Source organism: Lampris incognitus, chromosome 2 (genome assembly GCF_029633865.1).
Source record: "Lampris incognitus isolate fLamInc1 chromosome 2, fLamInc1.hap2, whole genome shotgun sequence".
In the NCBI taxonomy this organism is placed as follows: domain Eukaryota; kingdom Metazoa; phylum Chordata; class Actinopteri; order Lampriformes; family Lampridae; genus Lampris; species Lampris incognitus.
This window is the reverse complement of record NC_079212.1, coordinates 103817058-103840472: the sequence shown is the minus strand read 5'-3', so window position 1 is coordinate 103840472 and position 23415 is coordinate 103817058. Positions and strand designations below refer to the sequence as shown.

Sequence of the window (23415 nt, the reverse complement as noted above, 5' to 3'; positions counted from 1 at the left end):
GGCTCCCGTGAGTCATGCTGGGCCTCAGGACCGCCCCTAAGGAGGACCTCCAGCCCTTGTCCGCTGAACTCGTTTACGGCCAGCCGCTGTGAGTTCCAGGGGATTTTGTCTCCAACACCATGGCTTCCTGGTCTGCAGCCCACCAGAATCAGAATCAGAAGCATGTTTATTGGCCATGTAAGTTTGCACAAACATGGAATTTGACTCCGGTTTCATGGCTGTCTCAGTGCCCATAACATAGAATAAAAACACAACAACACAACACTCTTCAGATATATGCACAAGGATTGACTATACAAAGGTGAAATAAGAGGTGATAAGGTGCAGTGGTGCAGATAATATATCAGAGATGCTGAAATAGTTGTTAGCGGGTTACTTACATGCCTAAGATAGATGGACATGACAGAGTGTACAAGTACAAGTATATGTACAATGTACAGTACAGTATATACAAAAAGGTTTGTTTTATTGACAGTGTTAAGCGTTCATTTGAATGACAGCCCATGAAAAGAACCTGTTTTTATATCTGGTTATTTTGGGGTACAGCACCCCAATAAGATTCCAGCGTATCATCCCACCTGCCAGATGGGATGAGTTGGAACAGGTTTTGACAAAGGTGTGATGGGTCTGCAGTGATGTTGCCTGCCCATTTCCTGAGACTGGAGGTGCATAAGTCCTGAATCGAGGGCAGGTTGGCACCAATGATTTTCTCTGCAGACCTAACTGTCCATTGTAGTCTGTTCCTGTCGTGTTTGGTGGCCGAATCAAACCAGACAGTGATGGATGTGTAGAGGACAGACTGGATTATTGCTGTGTAGAACTGAATCCACTTCCTGAGGCAGGTTGAATCTCTTGAGCTGGCAGAGAAAGTACATCCTCTGCTGGGCCTTTGTGATGTTTGTGTCTATGTTGGATGCCCACCTTAGGTCCTGGGTGATTGTGGAACCCAGAATTCAGTAGGTTTTCAGTGTAGACACCATGCTGTTGAAGTCCACTGTCATCTCTGCTGTTTCGAGCGTGTTCAGCTCCAGTTGTTAAGGCCGCACCAGAGGGCCAACTGATCAACCTCCCGCCCAAAATCAGACTCATCACCATCCCGGATAAGCGCTTTGGGGGTCTAGGGGTCTAGATATAAAGCGCTATACAAATGTAATCCATTATTATTATTATTATTATTATTATTATTAAGACCAATGATAGTTGTATTGTCCACAAATTTCAGGAGTTTAACAGACAGATCACCTGAGGTGCAGTCATTTGTGTAGAGGGGGGCGCCAGTGCGGACTGTCTGGGTGCTGGATGTGATTTTCCTCAGCCTCACCAGCTGCCTCCTGTCTGTCAGGAAGTTTTTATTCCACTGGCAGATGGGGGCTGGTACAGTGAGCTGGTTGAGTTTGGAGTGGAGGATATCTGGGATGATTGTGTTGAATGCTGAGCTGAAGTCCACAAACAGGAACCTTGCGTATGCCCCTGGGGAGTCAAAGTGTTGGAAGATGTAGTGCAATTCTATGTTGACTGCATCATCCACTGACCTGTTTGCTTGGTAGGCAGACTGCAGGGGGTCGAACAGGGGGCCTGTGTTTTCCTTCAGGTGGGCCAACACCAGTCTCTCAAAGGATTTTATGACCACAGATGTTAGAGCAATGGGCCTGTAGTCATTTAATCCTGTGATACGAGGTTTCTTGGGGACTGGGATGATAGTGGATTTCTTGAAGCAGGAGGGGACTTCACACAGCTCCAGTGATCTGTTGAAGATCAGTGTGAAAATGGGGGTCAATTGGTCAGCACAGACTTTAAGACAGGATAGTGACACGCCGTCCAGGTCTGGTGCCTCCCTGGTCTTCTGTCTCTGGAAGAGCTGGCACACATCCTCAATACAGATCCTGAGTGGGGTGGGGGGATGAGTGGGGGGGGGTGGCTGGCAGGGAGTGCAGTTGGTTGTGTGTTTTGGTGAGGGGTGTGAAAGTTTGCTTTTCAAACATGCGGTAAAACCCATTTATGTTGTCAGTCAGTTAATGGTTCCCTGCTGTGTGGCAGATGCAAACACAGTGTGGTCTACTGTTTTTGGTGATGTCTTTCAAACCGCTCCAGACTGATGATGGGTTGTTGGCAGAACAACTGCTTTTCAACTTTTCAGAGTAGCACCTTTTGCCACTCTGATCTCCTTTGTGAGTATATTTCTGGCTTTGTTATACCGGATCCTATCTCTACTCCTGTATGCTTCGTCTTTGGCCTGACAAAGCTGCCTGAGTTTTGCTGTGAACCAGGACTTATGATTGTTGAAGGAACAGAAAGTTTTGGTGGGCACACATGTCCTCACAAAAGCTAATGTAAGATGTCACAGTGTCAGTAAGTTTGTCCAGATCTGTAGATGCAGCCTCAAAAACACTCCAGTCAGCGCAGTTAAGGCTGGCCTGGAGCTCCAGTTTTGACTCATATAATACTTGAATGAAAAAAGCCACTGTTGTGTTGTGAAACTTACAAGAATGTCATCTTGGAGTGGCTTTTGTTCTCTATTCAGTGTGGCCCAGGCTTCTTCATTGTTAGTAACTTTCTGCAGAACATGGATCAGGGAATGCATTGAAAAGTTCTGGTCTTGTCCCCTTCTTTGTTGATTAGAGTTACTTCAAATGGTTTGGCTATCCCTAACTCATCTACATAGTAATGCTCAAGTAACCATTCTGAGCTGATTTCCCTGATGCATTATTCCAAGACTGTTGTGCTGTTCATAAGCTTCCTGAAATTATCTTCCTCATCTATATTTATATCCTTTCTATACAGCTGAAACTTGAGCACTTCCAAACAGTTTGTCATAAATGTGTTGAAAATTGTACGGATATCCTCCACAATACTGCTCTGTACTGCTGCAGGAATGCAATGCTTCTCTCTTATTTTCAATATGAAAAGACAAAAATTCTGTTTGAGGCCGCCCAGTAATTGCTCAACACTTAGATCTGATGGAGTCACAACTTTTTCAGGCTCTAAGCTGAAAACTTCATCATCATCATGATCATCATAATAATTATGGTCATCCACATCATCAGTTTCAGGATTACTGATGGTGCATCCGTTTCTAAATCATTGGCTAAAATCTCTGGTTTTCTGTATATGTGAATATGACACGAACTGTAACATCTGCTTGTTTTTCCACAACCTCCCACTCCATAAGTTATTTAAAAAAGTGGTTAATGTTGATGATAAAGACTGATGTGTTTGAGAAGTTTGTTTACTGAAAAAGTGTGTATATAACACAAGGGACAGTTAAACAATCTGGACAGTTTTAAAACTAATCACCTTCAAATGATGGAATAAGGTCACATGGGCCATTGAACCTCAACCATGCACTGATATCTTCATTTGACCACTGCATCCCCCTTATGACTGAATTGTAACTGTCTCTAAATAGAGAAGAAAGGTGATTACAAGAGGAGTGCACTCAGTCGAGTACAGATATCTGCCAGGTGTATGTATCACTCCTACTCTGGTGTTCGAACTTGGCAACAAACCCCCCTTTTTTCCATCTACCAGGAGAAGAAAATACATGGACAGAAAAAGTGTTTTTTTCCCGCCATTACAAGATTTTAGCACAGTGCCCAAGTCAGTTGAACAGGGAATATGGAAAAAAAAAAGTTAGCTAAGTCGAGCTAAAAAGATCAACCTAATAAAAACGTTTTGCCTGTCAGTCTGTGGATGTGCGACTGCCTAGGCACACCCTTGAAAGTGACCAAGTCTGACATGAAATGACAGAGCTCAGGCTATCATCATTTCAGAGCCCTTATCAAGAGATTTCAAATTGTTTAATTGTTGTGGTTTTCATGATATAAAATGAAAGAAGATGTATGGCTGCTTTGCTGTTTGACTTTCATTTATAAAACAATGGTTGGAAAACAGCTCAGCCATGGGACATGTTTTATTGTAGCTACTGAGATGATTTCCAGTTGTGATTGTGATTTATCTTACTCTTGAAATTGCATTTTTATAGTGGAGTTTTAACATTGGAGACTATGTCACTTCCGCGTGGTGGCGAGGTGATTAAGGTGAATTATTTTTAGTTCGTCCAGTGTTCCTCCAGTTCTCCTGTGCTGAGATTGGCACTGAATGATTTGCAGGCTTGGGAAATATGATCCACTTCTCGTTTACTTTCAAGACTCATACCCGAATCCATAATGTTTTGACACTGTCACCGCCCGATCTAAGTCAACCGTAGATGTGAGCCGTGCATGCGTATGGTTGACTCAGATTGGGGAGCGACAGAAAGCAGCATTGGTCGAGCGAGCTAGAGAGTGAATGAAGAGAGGGAACAGCAATAGCCAGAACAAATGATTTTGGAAGGTATTGAATCACTGCAACCATGAGTTCATCATCATACAGTCATAACTGCACAAAAAGATTTAGGCTGATAGGTCCAGTACTTTGGACACACACACACACACACACACACATACCAGGCTACCGCCTGGCAGACATAGAAATATCAATTCACATAATAAAATTCCAACCTACAAACTACTTAGCTAACCATACCCACCTTACAAATCACCTTAGGCCTAACCATTGGCCTGCCGTTAGCTAGCTAACGCACATCAAACAAGATCAGTAAAACACACAGAAATTAGAAGAGTGGACCCTGTAGAGTGCAGATCTCCGCCAGGAGTATCTCCTCCTCTCTGCTGCTCAGACTTGGTGACAAACCACCCTTTTTTTTCGCCTACCGGGAGAAGGGAAAATACGGAGGCACTACCTGCATTTTGCCCCTTTTCTCATGCTCGGGTTTAGATGAAAAACCAGTTGAACCTGTATAAAACAGGTTGTTCAAAGGTTTTGAATAACTGCAACCACGGGAGGTCATTGATCATAGTCATAACTGCACAAAAAACAATAGGCTGAAAGGCCCAGTAGTATGCGAGACTAGCAGCAGACAGATGCACACACACCTGGACAGAAAAGCCAGTGTTTTCCCTTCATTTATAAGACTTTCGCACAGCACCCAAGTCGATTGAACAGGAAATATTGAAAAAAAAAGTTTTAATGTGCAACACTCAAGCTAAAAAAAATCTACCTAATAAAAACATTTTGCCTGTCAGTCTGTTGAAATCTAACATCCGAGACAGACCCTCACATGATGCACCCAAGTCTAATATAAACCTGAGCTTTCCAAAAAGAAAAGGTTTGCTATGTGGCAATTTTGGTCTAACCCTAACCCTGTCTTTATTTTCAGACTATAATAAAGCTGGGTAAACCGTTTACGCTTGCGTATGCATGACTCACATCTATGGTTGACTCAGATCAGGCATCAACAAGAACATGCAACACTTCCTATTTTGAATCTGAGTCAACCATAGATGTGTTATGCATGCACAAGCATAAATGGTTTACCTAGCTTTATTATATTATGAAAATAAAGACAGAGGTTATTATTTTCGGTTCATCCAGTGTTCCTCCAGTTCTCCTGTGCTGAGATCAGCAGTGAATGATTTGCTGACTTAAGAAATATGATCAACTTCTTGTTTACTTTCAAGACTCGTATTCAAATACATATGGCAGTAGTGAGAACAAAAATTTTTCAAAGGTGCTGAATCACCACAGGGCAGCACAGTGGTGCAGTGGTTAGCACGGTCGCCTCTCAGCAAGAAGGTTCTGGGTTCGAGCCCCGGGATAGTCCAACCTTGGGGGTTGTCCCGGGCCCTCCTCTGTGTGGCGTTTGGATATTCTGCCAGTGTCTGCATGGGTTTCTTCTGGGTGCTCCGGTTTCCTCCCACAGTCCAAAGACATGTAGGTCAGGTGAATCGGCCTTACTAAATTGCCCCTAGGTATTGTGTGTGTGTGTGTGTGTGTGTGTGTGTGTGTGTGTGTGTGTGTGCCCGTGTGTGTGCCCTGTGTGATGGCCTTGCGACCGGTCCAGGGTGTCTCCCCGCTTGCTGCCCAATGACTGCTAGGATAGGCTCCAGCATCCCCACAACCCTGAGAGCAGGATAAGTGGTTTGGATAATGGATGGATGGATGAATCACCACAACCATGAGAGGTTCTTGGTCCTACAGGCATAACTGTGCACAAAAAATATTAGGCTGATAGGTCAAGTGGTATGGGAGATTAGCTGCGGCACACACATGACCAAACGCAAAAACAGAAGTTACATAAAAGTACTGAACATACTAGGATACATATGTGCTTATAAGTATACAACAAAAAGCAAAATGTACACTGATACATTTATGTAAAATATTGCTACTTACTGTTAAATCAAGCAACTTACTGTCTGCTGGAGTTGGTCAAGGAGGTCTGCTGCTGTCACCATGGAAACAGAACACTGACTGTGACAGTAAATAGAAGAGTTGTGTGCCTACTTAAGTTTATAAATATCAATGGAACTATGGATGATGTGTGTGTCATCTCTATGTTAGCTTTTATGCCACTTTGTAAAACTTTATTGTAAAGTCTTTTTATAATCTTTTTGAACTTATTTATTGGAATTCTTGTTGCCTTACTTGTTACATTTGTTCCATCCTTGTGGCTAGAAACAAAGTTTTGTTTATATATAGTAGGCTGAATATAGTATCACTGGTGCTTCAGAATGGTGCTGTTTTATGGATCTACAATTTGTTCAGTTTTTTATTGTTCTTGATTGTTAAGCAGTATGTAATGTAGCCAATTGTTAATTATGCTATTATCATTATTTTTATAATAATAATAATAGTAGTAGTAGTAATTATTATTATTTAGCTCCCCCATTAGTTTATACAGACTGTCAATGTTCCAGGATTTTATGAATCCCTCATACTATGTTGAGTTGAGAAATACCCCAAAAACCTTTCTTCCATAAACCTTTGAAAATATTTAGTACTCCAAGAACCCCTCCAAACGTTTGGGTTCTTCAGAGAACCTTTTTTTAATCCATGGTTCAAAGAGGAACCTAACAGGGAATTTAAAGTTCCTTCAAGAACCCCGTTGAATACAGGAAGGAGGTTCCTTGCGGAACCTCACAATGAATGGGGCTCCTGGAGGAACCATGTGGTACTAAGTACAGTGATTCTAAGAACCCCTTCAGCAGTAAGGGTGCCTCTAGCCACACCAATAGTTATTAGGTTAATGAAGGAACCAAAACAGAAAACAAAAGGTTTTTCGAGCAACCTTTGGTTCTTGGAGGAACCCAACTGGAACCAGCAGTTTTTAGAGATACATTGCCTCTGGTTTCATTAGCAAGACCTTACTAAAATGGACCATAACTGATATTTTCAACAAAGAAGTTAATGTGTGTTTCCCCTTATTGCTGGTCACATTACTAATAAGCCAAGTTGACAGTAAACAAGCAACACTAGCAGCAATTTCATCTAATTTTGCTGGGAAGTGAACCTTGACAAGTCATGGATCAGTTGAAAATAGACCAGCACAGCAAATCTGCCCCACTTAGGCAAAAAAGTTGTTTTTAATCATTGTTCTAAAGGTCAGAGGTCATGTTAAAAGATGCACAGTTTTTGTTTTTTTGCTGACTGTGTGGCCCTGTGGATAAAAGCGGTAGTGTTTCATAGAAGAATGACTTTATTGTTGGAAAGGTCCACATTCACCCTCAGCTAGCTCGGGCATTTGTTTTGAGGAAAAAAAGGGAGGGAGGGATGTAGTAGTGTTTTGGAAAAACTAGCAAGATACAGAGGGATGAGGTAATGCACCACTAATTGTGGTTATGCTTCCCGTCTGAGTGCCATGAATTGTTTTGTCAGACTTGGTGGGGAATTCGACCGGCTATTGCGGTGCATCTAATCGAAGTCACCGTGCCAACACTCAGGTCTTGGAGATCCGTCGCCATATCCAGAGAAGAGAAAACTCAGCTTTAATGGCATAACATCACTCAATGGAATCACTCAACTTTTTTTTTTTAAATCGCTTCTTTTTTGTGCAAAACTGCAAAGGGCCATTTGCTTATGTCAGTTAAACAGAGGCATCAAAATCAAACTGAGACATAAATAATCAGTGAAAACTCCATGTAGCAGTTTTAAGAATTCATAAAAGTTTATTTATTGATTTATTTTACCCTTTTATATACCAGCTACACTCCTGGCAAGATATGGTAGAAACTTAAAAGTCAGTTTTTGGGCATCTGGGTAGCATGGGGATCAGTGGTTCTAATCCCCGTGTTACTCCCGGCTTGGTCAGACATCCCTACAGCCACAATTGGCCATGTCTGCGAGTGGGAAGCCGGATGTGGGTATGTGTCCTGGTCACTGTACTAGTGCCTTCTCTGGTCGGTTGAGATGCTTGTTCAAGGGGGAGGGGAAACTGGGGAGAATAGCATGACCCTCCCACGCGCTACATCACCCTGGTGAAACTCCTCACTGTCAAGTAAAAAGAAGTGGCTGGTGACTCCACATGTATCGGAGGAGGCATGTGGTAGTCTGCAGCCCTACCCAGATCGGCGTAGGGGGTGGAGCAGCGACCGAGATGGCTCGGAAGATTGGGGTAATTGGTCAGATACAATTGGGGAGAAAAAAGGGGGAAAATTCCCCCAAAAAAACAAAAACAAAAGTTTTTTCAGTCTTGCCAATCATGTGTTCACTGCTCTAGTGTTAGCATGACGTTCAAATGTAGAGCCAAATTCACTGCAACGTGCTAGCACATCTTTGACATTGTTGGGCTAAAGCACAGACCTTTCTCTACAAGTTAGACAGTGAAACCAAAGTAGCTACAGCAGTCCCTCATAATACCAGCGTTCCCTGTGTTTTACTTTACTTCCCACAATGCTGGGAAGGCCTCTCCCAGTCTGACGAAAGCTTTTTAATGCGTAATTTGATATAATCTCATTCTCTGTCAGGATCAGTTGTTTTGAGCCCCTGTGCTTCTAAATAAGGTATGAGGCTCTTCGTTGCTGATTCCCTTCTAAGTTCAAGAGTCCATATTTTAATACATTTGCATAATGATTCCAAAAGCTTTTTTTTTTCCTACTCCCGATTAATAAGAGTTAGAGCGTGTCCCGATTTGCATATGATTTTTTTTAATTAAAGGCAAGGGGAGCTAAATTAATTGGAATTAGTGAATCTTTTACTGTTTCAAGTACGCCTCCCAGGCATAGGAGACGCGAGAGAGTTTTTAGTTGGAGTGCATTTTATCAGTCTAGGAAACTCAGTCAGGACTTGGGACATATAGTGTTTAAGACTCAGTTGTTATTCTGAAAAAAGGCAACCCTCTATATGTGTGTGTGTGTGTGTGTGTGTGTGTGTGTGTGTGTGTGTGTGTGTGTGTGTTTGCATATGGCTTTGTGTGTTAGTTAGGAGGGGGAATAAGTTAGTGAACATTTTAATGAAATAAAATGACAAGACTAGAATAATAACTACAAATTTTATTATGATGTCCGTTGAACACTGATGAAGTTTGACTCACTTGCATCTTGTGACAGCCATTACGTAACACTCTACCAGTGAGGTAGAGCCTCATCTGGAACGGTGTGCCCTGATAAGGGCCCGGTGAAAAGCTGCAGCATCTGCATTGATGCTATGTTTTGACGACCGGCTGCTGTTAAGTTATTGCAGGGGAGGAGCAGATATTTAGCTCCCCCCAGAGTCTGTGCTGTGTTAACCTGTGATGATACTTACAGAAAGCACTTTCCTCTTTCTCTCTCTCTCTCTCTCTCTCTCTCTCTCTCTCTCTCTCTCTCTCTCTCTCTCTCTCTCTCTCTCTCTCTCTCTCTCTCTCTGTCTCTCTCTCTCTCTCTCCATTCTCTGCAGGATAGATAGGCACGCAGCTGAGTTGTATAAAATGTCAATCAGTGGAACTCCTGGGACAGATTAGGAAAAAAGCAAACACGGATGCACATGCAGCCCACACAGATAAACTATGTGTACATGTTCATGTAAACAGTAAGAGACAAGCACACAATTACACGTGTGCACAGTCACACATGCAAGCTAACATACGGAATTAAGCACAGTTATGATATGAACATGTATGTTCGCAGTCAGGCTAGCATGTACTCACCCTCCATATTCATGCATGTAGATGCACACACGGAATCACGTGTACCCCCCCCCCACACACACACACACAAACACACCTAGAAAGTAACAAAACACTTCTCATTTTAATTCCCCAAAAAAAGGCAAACACGGCGTGCCTCTGGGTAGCATAGTGGTCTATTTCTTTGCCTACCAACATGGGACTCGCCAGTCTGAATCCCTGTGTTACCTCCGGCTTGGTCAAGCGCCCCTACAGACACAATTGGGGGTGGGGTCTGCAGGTGGGAAGCCGGATGTGGGTATGTATCACAGTTGCTGCACTAGCACCTCTTCTGGTCAGTTGGGGCGCCTGTCCGAGGGGGAGGGGGAACTGGGGGAATAGCGTGATCCTCCCACGGACTATGTCCCCCTGGCGAAACGCCTCACTGTCAGGTGAAAAGAAGCAGCTGGTGACTTCTTCACATGTATCAGAGGAGGCATGTGGTAGTCTGTAGCCCTCCCTGGATCGGCAGAGGGGGTGGAGCAGTGTCCGGGACGGCTCGGAAGGGTGGGGTAATTGGGTGTGGAATTGGGGAGAAAAAGAGGGGAAAATTAAAAAAAAAAGTTAAACGTGGGAGTTACAGTCCGAGCTCAGTCTCATGGGATTTGTAGCTGTGAATGACAATCCCTGCTACCCTGTTTAAATGACACACCTTTTTGTCATAGTCATCAATGAGCTAGAAAGATCTGAAGGCAGCTTGCAAATACATTCACACACACACACGCACACACAAATTCCTCTATAAGGGGTGCCTACCCTACCTCACATGCATGCTGGTAGGCAAGGAAGGGGTCATTTATTCAACATACTACAAAAATACCCATGCAAACATACTTTTTATACTCTATTTAAAAACAATGAAGGCTAAGGGACACTGACACCTCTGCACGAATGCTTTCATCATAGGAAGTAAGGGTAAAGGATTACTGTGGATACAAGTACTTACTTCCTTACTTCCTGTGATACTTTCATCATAGGAAGTAAGGGTAAAGGATTACTGTGGTAAAGGATTACTGTGGATAAGCTGCCAAGCCAAATTTGGCAATTACAAAAAAAAAAAAAGATGAAAAAAGTGGGCTTTTGACTGGAGGGCTGCCAATGTATTTACATGTGGAAAAGAAAACTGTTGAATATACGTAGTGTCTCACTCTCCCTCACATTTTGCCTCCCTCATCATGGCCCACTGCTTCTTTCACCTACCTCCCTTTCTGCCTTCCCCTCTCTTTCATACCTCTGTCCTTATTCCATGCGTCCTTCTTGTTTGTTCTTCTCTCCGACTCTTCCTCTCCGTCTTAATTCAGTTGATTGTGGCACTTTGTGCTTGTGTCACGGTTGTTAAGCATCACCGTGGATGAGCTTAGTTCTTACCTGCTGAACTTTGCATGACACCCTCTAGTTGTGTGTGTGTGTATGTGTGTGTATGTGTGTGTGTGTGTGTGTTTCTGTTTCTTTGTGTTTGCATGCCTAAGGGAGATTTTTACATGGTAAACTCTGTGTGCCCTTGTGTGTGTGTGTGTTTGTGTGTGTGTGTGTGTGTGTGTGTGTGTGTGTGTGTGTGTGTGTGTGTGTGTGTGTGTGTGTGTGTGTGTGTGTGTGTGTGTCAGTCAGTCAGTCAGTCAGATGTGTAGTGCATGTCCCCGAGCCCCAGTCCTCTCTCACTGGGTGACAGAGGGAATCAGATGAAAGCCACATCAGTGTCACTTTTTTTCAAACATTGACAATTCAAGAACACAGTCAAGCACATAATGTATAGGAGTGCTATGTCACAGTGACACTAATGCAGAAACATACTGAAAGTTTGTATCGATGCAGGACACATTAACAGATGCTAAAAGACTACGACAAGAGCTCTAACAGATTAACATAAAACCACAGCACAAACTGACTTACATGGCTAAAGGACAGCAAGGGCCTCTAAAAGACAAATACAGTATGGCTGGCGTACAGTACATACTGACCAGCAAAGAAACAAGGGGCTCTGAAGTTCATTGAAAGAGGAAAATGTCCAAAATAAATAGACGGGGCCATTGTCTACAAGAGGGAAATGTAGCTAAATCTTATTCAGGGCCCTCTGGCTAAAGGGCAGTTCTCTGACCGTTGGGCTGTCCACCTGCCCAAAATAACCCTGCATCAAGGGCCAAATTTTGTCATTTGTGGGCCCACCATGCCAGCCATAGCAGATGACAGCAAGGTGGAGTGGAAGGAAGCACCATCACCTCATTGCAAGTGGGCCGTTTCATATGCTCCCAGTCCACTTGTTTGAAATTTTCATGTTCTAGGACGGCACGGTGGCCCAGTGGTTAGCACTGTTGCCTCACAGCAAGAAGGTCCTGGGTTCGAACCCCAGGCCGTCCCAGGTCCTTTCTCTGTGGAGTTTTCATGTTCTCCCCATGTCTGTGTGGTGATCCGGTTTCCTCCCACCATCAAAAAGACATGCATGTTAGGGGTAATACTTCTGTTTGTGCTCCTGACCAAGGCAATGGAAAGAAGAACTAGAGTTGGTCCACGGGCACTGCAGCTGCCCACTGCTCCTATACAATAGGATGGGTTAAATGCAGAAGACAAATTTCATTGTAACCGAACAACTGTACAATGACAAAAATAAAGTGGAGTGCAGTGGCTTCCCATATTTACTTGGTTAACCTCTGGGTTCTCTGGCTTCCTCTCACAGTCCAAAGACATGTAGATGAAATGAATCAGAGACTTGAAATGAGAATGTGCCTGTGTGTGTCCTGAAATGGACTGGCAACCTGTCCAGGATAGCTTGGTGCCTTGTGCCCAATGCCTGCCGTGATAGTCCCCTTTAAGACGATACAGAGAATGAATGAATGGAAGCAGTGTGGTGCTCATAATTCTTTTTAATCTTACATCAAGGCAATGGAACTGAAATAAAGCGCGTAGAACCACAGCAGGACAGCAGATGAAAATGTCTTTTAGGGTCCTTAAATCTTTAAAATGAGCCCTGCCGTGGGTGGTTTCATAAATTTTCAACTGAGCATTTAGAAACACTGAAATATTTCATGCTACCACCCTCCAGAGTCCCAAAAGAGAGAGAGAGAGCAAGCAAGAGAGAGAGAGCAAGACAGAGCGAAAGAGAGAGCGGGAAAGACAGAGACAGCGAGACAAAGTGTAGGGGTGTTGATAATATCAGTCTAAAGGGACCTAAGGAGGACCAGTGTGGAAGAGAAAGCCAGAAATGAGAGCGAGAGAGAGAGAGGGAGTGAGAGAGAGAGACAAACAGTGATGGAAAGTAAGAGGGAGAGTAAGAGGGAAAGAGTTGGAAAGCTGAAGATGACACAAAATTAGTGAGACAGGGACAGAGGAGAAAGTACGAAGAAGAGCTCAGATAGAGTGGACATGATAGAGAGAAGTGTGTGCTTTAAGTAAGCCCCCATTCACATAACCTGCATACTGACAAGTTTTTCCCTCTTGGAATTGTCACCAATAATGATGAAGCTGAGAAACAGCCAGTCGAAGAGAGGAGAAGGACAACAGCTGCCTAAGCATAAACCAGTGGTGCTTCTGTATGTGGCAGGGGTGTTGGAACAGTTGAGATGCGTATTTTCCTAACATAGCGTCTTAGTTGCTTTCAAACCCCAAAACACGCTGCATCAAAAATTGGTCCTCCCCAAGGATCGGATCCCTCGGCACAAACAGAACAATATAGTGTACGCTGTTAAGTGCCAGGGGGATTGCCATGACTTGTACATTGGGGAAATGAAACAGACGCTGGCCAAGAGGGTGGCACAACACAGGAGAGCTAACACGTCTGGCCAGGACTCTGTAGTCTACACCCATCTACAGGCCAGTGACCACTCTTTCAAGGATGAGGGTGTGCACATCCCTGGTAGGGAAGAACGCAGGTTTGAATGGGGAGTCAAAAAGGCCATCTATGTGAAGATGGAACGACTATCCCTGAAACGGGGGGGCTAAGAGTACATTTGTCACTATACTGTAATTGCAACTATTCCCCAATCCTCTGTGAATAGTGCACATGGCAATTTTAACTCTAGTTAATGGTCACAGCAACTTATATGAAACTGATCGTTGGTTTTTAGTCGTTATGCCACTGTATTGTTTATAAGCGTGGGGATACCTGCAGTCAGTTGAAAGAAAGAAAGCAAAGAAGAAAAAAGGGATAGGAGGCAATCAGAAGGAAAAGAGAGAGGAGAAAAGGAATCAGGAGAAGAGAGTGAACAAGAACCAAAGAGAGGAGGATAATGCAATGAAATGATAGAAAGTGAAACAAGGGCAGGTTGAGAGGAGAGGACAGAGGAAGTGAAGAAGAAGATGAAGAAGAGATGGGGACAGATTTAGAAAACTAAAGGAGATGAGAAGAAAAGGAAAGGATTAAGAGGAGAGGAGCAGGAAAGGAAGAAGAGCAAGCGAGTAGGGGGAAGGAAAGAACCTTTAAAGGAGGAGAGGAGAGAAAAACGACATCAATAGGAGAGGGGAGGGGGGAACTGAGAAGGGGTCAGAGAGAACGCGAAGAAAAAGAGGAGGAGTGGGAAGAAAGATGGAGTGAGGGAAAAAGAAGCCAGCTTGAGTGGAGGATGAGGATGAGAGAGAGAGAGTCAGGGAGAGATAGAAGATGAGGAGGAGATGTGGAGGGAGGCGGGTGTTCAGGGAGGAGCGATGGGGAGAGAAGAGGGGGAGTCGGGATGGCGACGCTAAAAGCGTGATTTGAAATAGGAGCGCCGGGCGCGAAGGAACGGGCGGATGATAGAGGCAATGAGGGAGGGAGAGATAAGATTGAGCGTGAAGTGGAACAGAGGAGAGGAGGAGGAGAGAAAGAATGAGATACAAGTGTAACTAATGCATGTGAAATCAGCAGAGCCTCTCCAGTTACTGCTCCTCTGGGAGAGCGGAGTAATCTGGCACAATGGCTTTTATTAATTAATCAGTTAGGAGACAGACAGGCAGAGGCAGTGGGAGAGAGAGAGAAAAAGAGAAACAGATTAAAAACAGCAGAGGAGAGGAGAGAGGGACAAAGCAAGAGAGAAGTGTGGCGTGTACGGGGGGAGAAAAGTGGTAGGAGTGAGAAAGACAGGGAGAAAGTAGGGAGAGGGAGATTGGAGAGACAGAAACGACACAGAGAGATAGAGTAGAGATGGAGTGAAAGTGGAGGGAACAGGAAGTGAAAGAGTGAGCCGTGAGAGACAGAACAATAGATAGATGAGATGGACAGAAATGGGAGGGGGGGGGCAGATCAAGTGAGAGAGAGCTAGATAGCGAGGGAACGTAAGAGAAGACCAGGTGATGGTGCTACAGACGAGAGAGGAAGAGAGCAGGAGAGAGATACGAGAGACGACAGGGAAGGGAGTGAATTGAGTCATAATGGAAAATGGAGAGACAGGAACTAGTGAGGGAGCAAGTGAAGAGGGAATAACTTGGAAAGGCAGAAAGCTGAGAAACAGGGAGAGAGAGCTGGGTGTGTGAGAACGACAAAGATAGAGAGCAAATAAAGGTGTGAGTGAGGCAGAGCGGGACTCCAGGGTCAAGAGGGTGACTCAACTTTAAATCTGTATTGAACGGCTCCTCCACGGCCATATGCATGAGCAAGGAGACAGACCGGAGCGGAGAATTAATCTGACAGTTTATTCAGTGCAGGGAATCTCGTCTTTTTAGCTCTTTTGTAAGTTTTCTACTTGAGGTGCTTTTGGGAATTACAGATTGAGGAGCAATTAGTGGTTTTACACCTTAAAGCAGTGTGTGACTCATTACAGAAATCTCACTGGTTTATTGTAGCCTGTGGAGGTTGTGTGGGTGGTTGTACATGTTTGTTTAGTGTTCATGCATGTGCTTGTGTGTGTGTGTGTGCGCATGCATTTGTGTGCGAGTTTGCGTGGACATGCTGCATAAATCAATGAGTTTGCCAGCAGTTTACAAAATCTATATAGTTGTACCCATTTTCATACGTTTCGTTGAGTACAGATATAATAATAATAATAATAATAATAATAATTACACATTACATTCATATAGTGCTTTACTAGGCACCCAAAGCACTTAATATGTGAGTGGTGTATTGCTGGACCAAAGTATTTTGTGTGCATATGTATGACTGTATGAAATGTAATACATGTATGATATGATGGTGATGATGATGATGATGTATGATGATATGTATGATGATGATTGCACACCTGTCCATATAGGAAACCATGCAATGTGTCAAACACCAATACCTTCTGAGGAGCTTAAATGGCACTGCACCATTTCAACTTTTGAAACATTGGACTTCTTTATAAACTGCAGTACAGTCTGGTGTGCGCTCTGTGTTTCTGTCTGTTTGTATTTGTGTGTGTCTGTGCATGTGGATGTGTGTCGGTGCACATGTCTGTGTGAGCGCACAGTAGGTGAGTTGGGCGAATGAGGGAGCTGGAAACATATTCCTCATCTCATCAATAACATTTGTGTTTTTGCTTCACCTGCACAGGCAAAATGAAACTGTGGTGCCCCTCGAAGACCCCATCGTGACTGAGGTGACATCAACACTACAGGAGTGGGCTTTATTATGGAAGCAGCTCTATGTGGTAAGGATTTTTGTCTTTTAATATTTTACAATGGCGGTTTACCAGTCACAGTGTTTTCTCTCCTTTCCTTCCCATGCAACATGTCAAGTGTTCTTGAACACTTCCTCAGATCCAAACTCCTGACAACATTTAACCACTCCAGGCTTGTAGGAACCAAAGACTAACTGGCTCACCATTATCGATTCTTAAAACTGGAATCTGTGATTTCCTCCATCTGTCCCTCCCTCCGGCAGCAAGAACTACAAGGTGTAGCAGCCAGTGCCGCTGTGTACTGTCAGCTCAGCAATAAACAAAGCTAAACACAGGCAACATAATGTATTATAGTATATTACAAATGTAGCGCTATCTATCCCTTTTAACTGTCAAGGACAACGCTCCTGAGTTCTCTATACAACTCGGTATCCAATAAACTATTGAAGTATGGTAACTCCGCTTTTTATGTGTTTAAAGTATGTTCTAAAGGCTCTAAATGTCTTACAGTGTCATCTGGTAACTCCAACTAAAAAGGTTGACTACGCCTTTAAGGCACTTAAATATGGCATATGACCCCTTTAAGGCAATCTAACATGGTCTAGACACCTCAATGTGTCACCGAGTAACTTACATTAAACCGGTGGACTAGCCCTTTAAGGTTCTAAAATGTGGTGTACTAGCCCTTTAAGGTTATATACTATGGTCTACACATCTCTGGGTGTCACTAGGTTACTTCCAGTAAAAAGGTGGACTAGCCCTTTAAGGTTGTCTCAACATGTCACTTACCATAGCCTAGACACCACAGGAATAAACACACATGAATAATCCACACTCACACAGGTACACAGAATAATATATACAAATGTATTATGAGTAATAATTATTAGAATGAATGAAAGTAATAAGCCTCAATGGCTAACAAGCATCTGCATTCATATACACACAAATGAATCAGACCAACACATTAGCATACAGCTCAACAACCCTATAACTAAGCCGGCAATAAAAATAAAAGAAAGTCAACCCCCAGTTGCAGGCCTGTTTCTTTATCGGGTACGTTGGGACCCTAAACAGCCCTCTTTGCTCCCCTTGGAAGCCCGCACATCCGGCTTGTACTCACAATGAATGCTCCTCTTCGTCTCAGTGCAGCAGCGAACGTCAGGCCAGCAGCCATCCTAGCTAACTGGCTAGTTAGCCGTTAGCACCATCTCACGGTCGAACCGTGCGCTCGCCTCGGCAGCACAACACGGCAACAGACGACTCCTTCTGCGTTCCTCGATGGTCGCATGAACACACCACTACACTGTAACTGATAACGTTTCTTCGCTAAACTAGAAGACGGCCCGACTCACTGTGGGGCAAGCCCCTTACCGCATCCAGTCCATTCGCCCGTCTTGCTGTGCTAGCAACGAACACCGACTGGCTAGCTCGCTCCGTAACGTCACTGGGTCCACATATGGGACTGACGAGTAGTCAGTTTGTCTCCCAAATCCACACAAACAGTTCCCGGGATGGGTCTCGGTCAGACACCCGCACACATCACTGTTCACTAAACTTCAATTACATTTCTCTCACCGCAAAATAGCATATAACAACTCGACATCAAACTGCTCCGTTGCTCACACAAGGGACGAGTGACCTCTTTCTCCCAGTCCAGTCTGCTCGTGCTGACGTTTTCCGCTGCCCTCTCAACCAATCACATTCAAGGTAAGGTAATCTCTCCACAGCCAACCAATCACAACAATGGTAAGTTTCAACACTAAAAGTAAATGCATTTCACATTGGTAAACAACTGTTTTGCAGAACAATATCAACAATATAATATATTCATATTCAAAAGGTATACAAAATAACAAACATAGGCCAAACTCTTATCTAATAGTGCAATATAATATATCTAAGGCCTATAATTTAACCACAGGGTTACACCAACTATACATAAGCATTGGTCTGTTGTAATATTGATTGGGTTTGTACTGCACCAGTGTTCGTCTTACCCGATCAAAAATATCTACAGCGGCATACAGAGTGTTTCCAACCATGATACACATACCAGTTAGTGCTATGTAAGCTGACTCCACTGTCCAGATGTGTTCCTTATGGAGGAAAAATCCAGATTTTAGCTTTAAAAACTAAGTCAACGGGTGTCCAGGTGGTGTGGCGGTCTATTCCGTTGCCTACCAGTACGGGGATCGCTGGTTCAAATCCCCGGGTTACCTCCGGCTTGCTTGGGCATCCCTACAGACATAATTGGCCGTGTCTGCGGGTGGGAAGCAGGATGTGGATATGTGTCCTGGTTACTGCACTAGTGCCTCCTCTGGTCAGTCAGGACACCTGTTCAGGGGGGAGGGGGAACTGGGGGGAATAGCGTGATCCTCCCACGCACTATGTCCCCCTGGCAAAGCTCCTCACTGTCAGGTGAAAAGAAGCGGCTGGCAACTCCACATGTATCAGAGGAGGCATGTGGTAGTCTGCAGCCCTCCCCCGATTGGCAGAGGGGGTGGAGCAGTGACCAGGATGGCTCGGAAGAGTGGAGTAATTGGCCAAAATTCAATTGGGGAGAAAAAGGGGGGGGGGAAAAACTAAGCTGACTGTACTTCATGACATGCTACAGACATCTTCTTAGTTTGGACACACATTGCTTCATTGGGATTTATGGGGATTATCGGGCAGTGTTGGCTCGTATGCGGTACCATCGGGCTGCTTGTCTTGGATTTGATTCCAGATAAGAAGGCTTGAAACAGAGACCTTTGTATTTTCTACACAATTCATTTTCATGTTACTGTTACTTTCTTTCGTTTGCATCATCTGTCAGTCTCCTTTCTACCATTCTTATTGCCTTCATTGTCCAACCATTACATTCCTCATCCTCTTTGTTGCTGTCAGTGTGTGATTTTTTTTTCTCCGTCATCACACATTGTCATCACTTTCTCTTGTCAGAGCTGTGTTTAAGATCAGAAGTAATCTTTTTTTTGGTCTTTTTTATTGTTTGTGTTTTGGTTGTTTGACTTGACGTTCTGCTGCAGTGTGGAGACATAAGATGTTAAGATTGATTGATAAAAGCCACATGAAATTCATCTGCCCCTGTCCACTTTCCCTCCATACTGAGGATCTTTTATTCTTATTTTTCTCCCTCTTCACAGTTTCTTTTCTGTCCTCTGTTGTTTCACAAGTTAACTATGGCTTTTTTTTTCATTCTCTGGTAGAGTAGAAGAGATGGAAGATAAAACTGTCTTCGTGGGGCTCAACTTGACAGATTTGCCATTTCTATTCAGGGGAAAGTTTGAATTAATATTTTGTCTGTCAGAAGCCATGATGATCACCAAAAGACTGAGGTCAATCCTTTAGGTGAAAAACTTCAGGTTTTAGAGGGAGAGGAAGATGGATGGATGGATGGATGGATGGATGGATGGATGGATGGATGGATGGATGGATGGATAAAATGTATTGGCTGCATAATAGATGATGAATAAGGGATGAACAGAGATGAAGTAGTGATGGAGTTTCTTGTAGAAACAGCATACTGTATGTATGTATCATACATACGTGTTTGATGGTAATTTACATTTTACCATGGACGTATGCTGTTGACAGATATAATGTAGAAATTGCTCAAACAGTCTGCAGTCTAATGGTTTTCAAACACAGAACTGTAAATAAGAAGTGGATTCTTGCTGTTCTTTAGAAATGAACAAAGGCTGCACCGGTAATCCTTATACAGCTCCTCTAGAGCTGTAAGTTTGCTTTGTTTTGCTTTTCACCAGCTATTCAGTGCAGTCCGTAAGGCTTTTACAGATTTTTTTTTTTTGTGGCTTTTCCCCCCTTTTTCTCCCCAATTGTATCTGGCCAATTACCCCACTCTTCCAAGCTGTCCCGGTCACTGCTCCACCCCCTCTGCCGATCCAGGGAGGGCTACAGACTACCACATGCCTCCTCCAATACATGTGGAGTTGCCAGCTGCTTCTTTTCACCTGATAGTGAGGAGTTTCACCAGGGGGACGTAGCACGTGGGAGGATCACGCTATTCCTCCCAGTTCCCCCTCCTCCCCGAACAGGCACCCTAACCGACCAGAGGAGGCGCTAGTGCAGCGACCAGGACACATACCCACATCCAGCTTCCCACCCGCAGACACGGCCGATTGTGTCTGTAGGGACACCTGACCAAGCCAGAGGTAACACGGGGATTCGAACTGGCCATCCCCGTGTTGGTAGGCAACAGAATAGACCGCTACGCTACCCGACACCCTTACAGAGACATTTCAATTGTTTATTTTTTTTTATATATCTTAATTCTCCATCTTAGACCTTATTTATATTATTTATTGTCAAGTTAATGTGTGTAGCCAAAAATGACGAATATAGTTTGAAGGCTTCAACATTCACATGATGTAAAACAGGTTGATAAAGTAAAAGACAACAATCTGTAACCTGACAACCTTGAGTCAGATGAGGAAATACTCCAGAGAAAACCCTTTCAGGAAAAAAAAAATTGGGAGGAACTTCAGGAAGATCATCAAATGAGGGATTCTTTTTCCAGGATGAATATACATGCAATAGGTGGGCAAGGCAGAACATGTGGGAGCATATTTACAAATAAAACACTTGATGACTGCACATATTGATGACTAAACAATGCAAAAAAATAAAAGTGGATGCCGGGACAGCACTGTACACTGAAACATGGTGACAATCCTCCCCAAATGTCGCCACAGAGCAGCACTGTCCCATGACATGTTACCAACCAAGTGTCAGAAAGCCCCTGGATAAAGAAGAGAGCTCTCATCCAGACAGTAGTTAGACCCACACATCACTCACACAGACACAGGGAGATAGTACAGTAAGGATGATGTGTACCTGGACATGAACAGAAGACAAAACGAGAGGCAGGCAGTAGTCTTAACGCCCTCCATCGCCAGACTGCCCCCAAGCAGCACATGTTCTGGTCCTGAAAGGGAGAGGAGAAGAAAGAGTCCATAGACATGACAGGAAGACTGATGTGCTCACAGCTATCATGCAAACAAACATATAATGGCATAGAAGATGGAATAGCTTTCAGTACGGTCAAGGGAGTGATTCTCATTGACAGGTGTCAGTACAAGTAAGAAAGATGAACCTAACCTGGATTTGAGGCTGATACTTTAACTTTGACGTTGTTTTATGTTTACTGGGACCTTCCTAAGCAGTTGACCATGTCAAATTCTGTGTGTGGGAAAAACTTGGCCTGTAAAATCCAGTTTTGTTACCTGCTGGATGTCTTCATCTTCCCAGAAGCAAGAAATTATACTTTCCGCACCCCTCCAATATTGTGGGTGATGAGAATCAGGCATGGACACATTATGTGTTGTTCTTCAGCGAAGTCTAAGCAGGTGATGGCATCCTCACAGCTGTTCATATGTACCTATATGGACGTATATCAATTTCACAGGTGCATTAAGGTGTCTGAAATTGCACAGCACACACAATCACTTGGCCACAGCACATAAAAGCAAAAAACAAAAAAAAACCTCTCTCATACACACACACACACACACACACATGTACACACTTGTTTAAATAATAAATAGCAGGACTGTGGGAGGTAAACTCAGGTATACAACATGAGCGATAACTGCCGCAAAGACCTGTAGGCACTGCTATATATATGGGCAATAGGTGTTCATACGGATGCCTGACGTAATTACCAGTAACTAACTCAGTATGTTGTCTCATATAAGTATTACAAATGTTACAGCACACACACAAAATAACATCTGGGCAAATTACCAGTAACTAACTCAGTATGTTGTCTTATATAAGTATTACAAATGTTACAGCACACACACAAAATAACATCTGGGCAAACACAGAGACAGACATATCCATACAAAGTCAAAGATGCACAGATGCACTCAAATACATTGAGAAAAATATACACAAGATCACAGATACAGTTCTATAGACACACATACACACACAGACACACACGTTTGCCCTTTTTTTGCATCTCACCTTCATTATAAATCTCTCATTGTGTTCCCTTTTCCTCTATTTTTGACTATCTATCTATCTAGTATCTATCTATCTACAAACACAAATACATGGTCATATGCACACAGACATATTTATACACACAATGTCACACATCAGTTGACGAGCGGTGTGCCCCAAATATGGGTATTATTGATGCGCTGATGGATAATTATCATATTCTGTCATACCCTGCCCTTCCTTTAATCATACACACACACACACACACTACAGTGTATCAAACATTGGTGGTTTGTGTGACCTTTTCACCGTGCCACAGGGAGTTCACGCTGTGCTATGAATGAGACAGTGTGCAAGAGACAGACATTATAATTGAACTGAGTGGAGAAAGAAGAGGATTAGAGGGAGAGAGAGAGAGAGAGAGAGAGAGAGAGAGAGAGAGAGAGAGAGAGAGAGAGAGAGAGAGAGAGAGAGAGAGAGAGAGAGAGAGAGAGAGAGAGAGAGAGAGAGAGAGAGAGAGAGAGAGAGAGAGAGAGAGAGAGAGAGAGATGGTGAAAGAAGAGAGGGGTGGTGGAGAATGAAACGGAATATGGGGGTGTGATAAGGATGTACAGATGAGAAACAGAGAGAAGAGTAAAAGAAGGTGAGATGTATGCTCAGGTGTGGCAGAGAGAGAGCAAAGAAGAGAGAGAACAATGAAAAAGACTGAAAGAGTCAAAGACAGGAAGACAGAGAATGTCAGAAAAGAAAAAGTCAGTGAGCTGAGAGACGAAGACAGGGAGTACGTGAAAGTTTCAGAGGTGGGGAAGACAAAAAGAAATGGACAGATTGACATAAAGACAAACCAACATGCCAACCCACTCATACACTGTAATAGACAGAAATACTGATGGGACAGACAGACAGACAGACCAGGAAACAAACAGACAGACCAAACACCAGTCAAACAAGCAGATA

General features: G+C 43.6%; 1 protein-coding gene across 1 annotated transcript in view; it reads left to right on the top strand.

Moving 5' to 3' along the window:
- The window catches only part of LOC130131340 (dedicator of cytokinesis protein 3-like), a 287178-nt gene that overhangs the window by 88320 nt on the left and 175443 nt on the right, over positions 1-23415 (top strand). The window contains exon 5 of the mRNA XM_056301001.1: positions 16422-16518. Coding sequence (XP_056156976.1) covers positions 16422-16518 — 97 coding nt within the window. The remainder of the gene's footprint in view (positions 1-16421; positions 16519-23415) is intronic.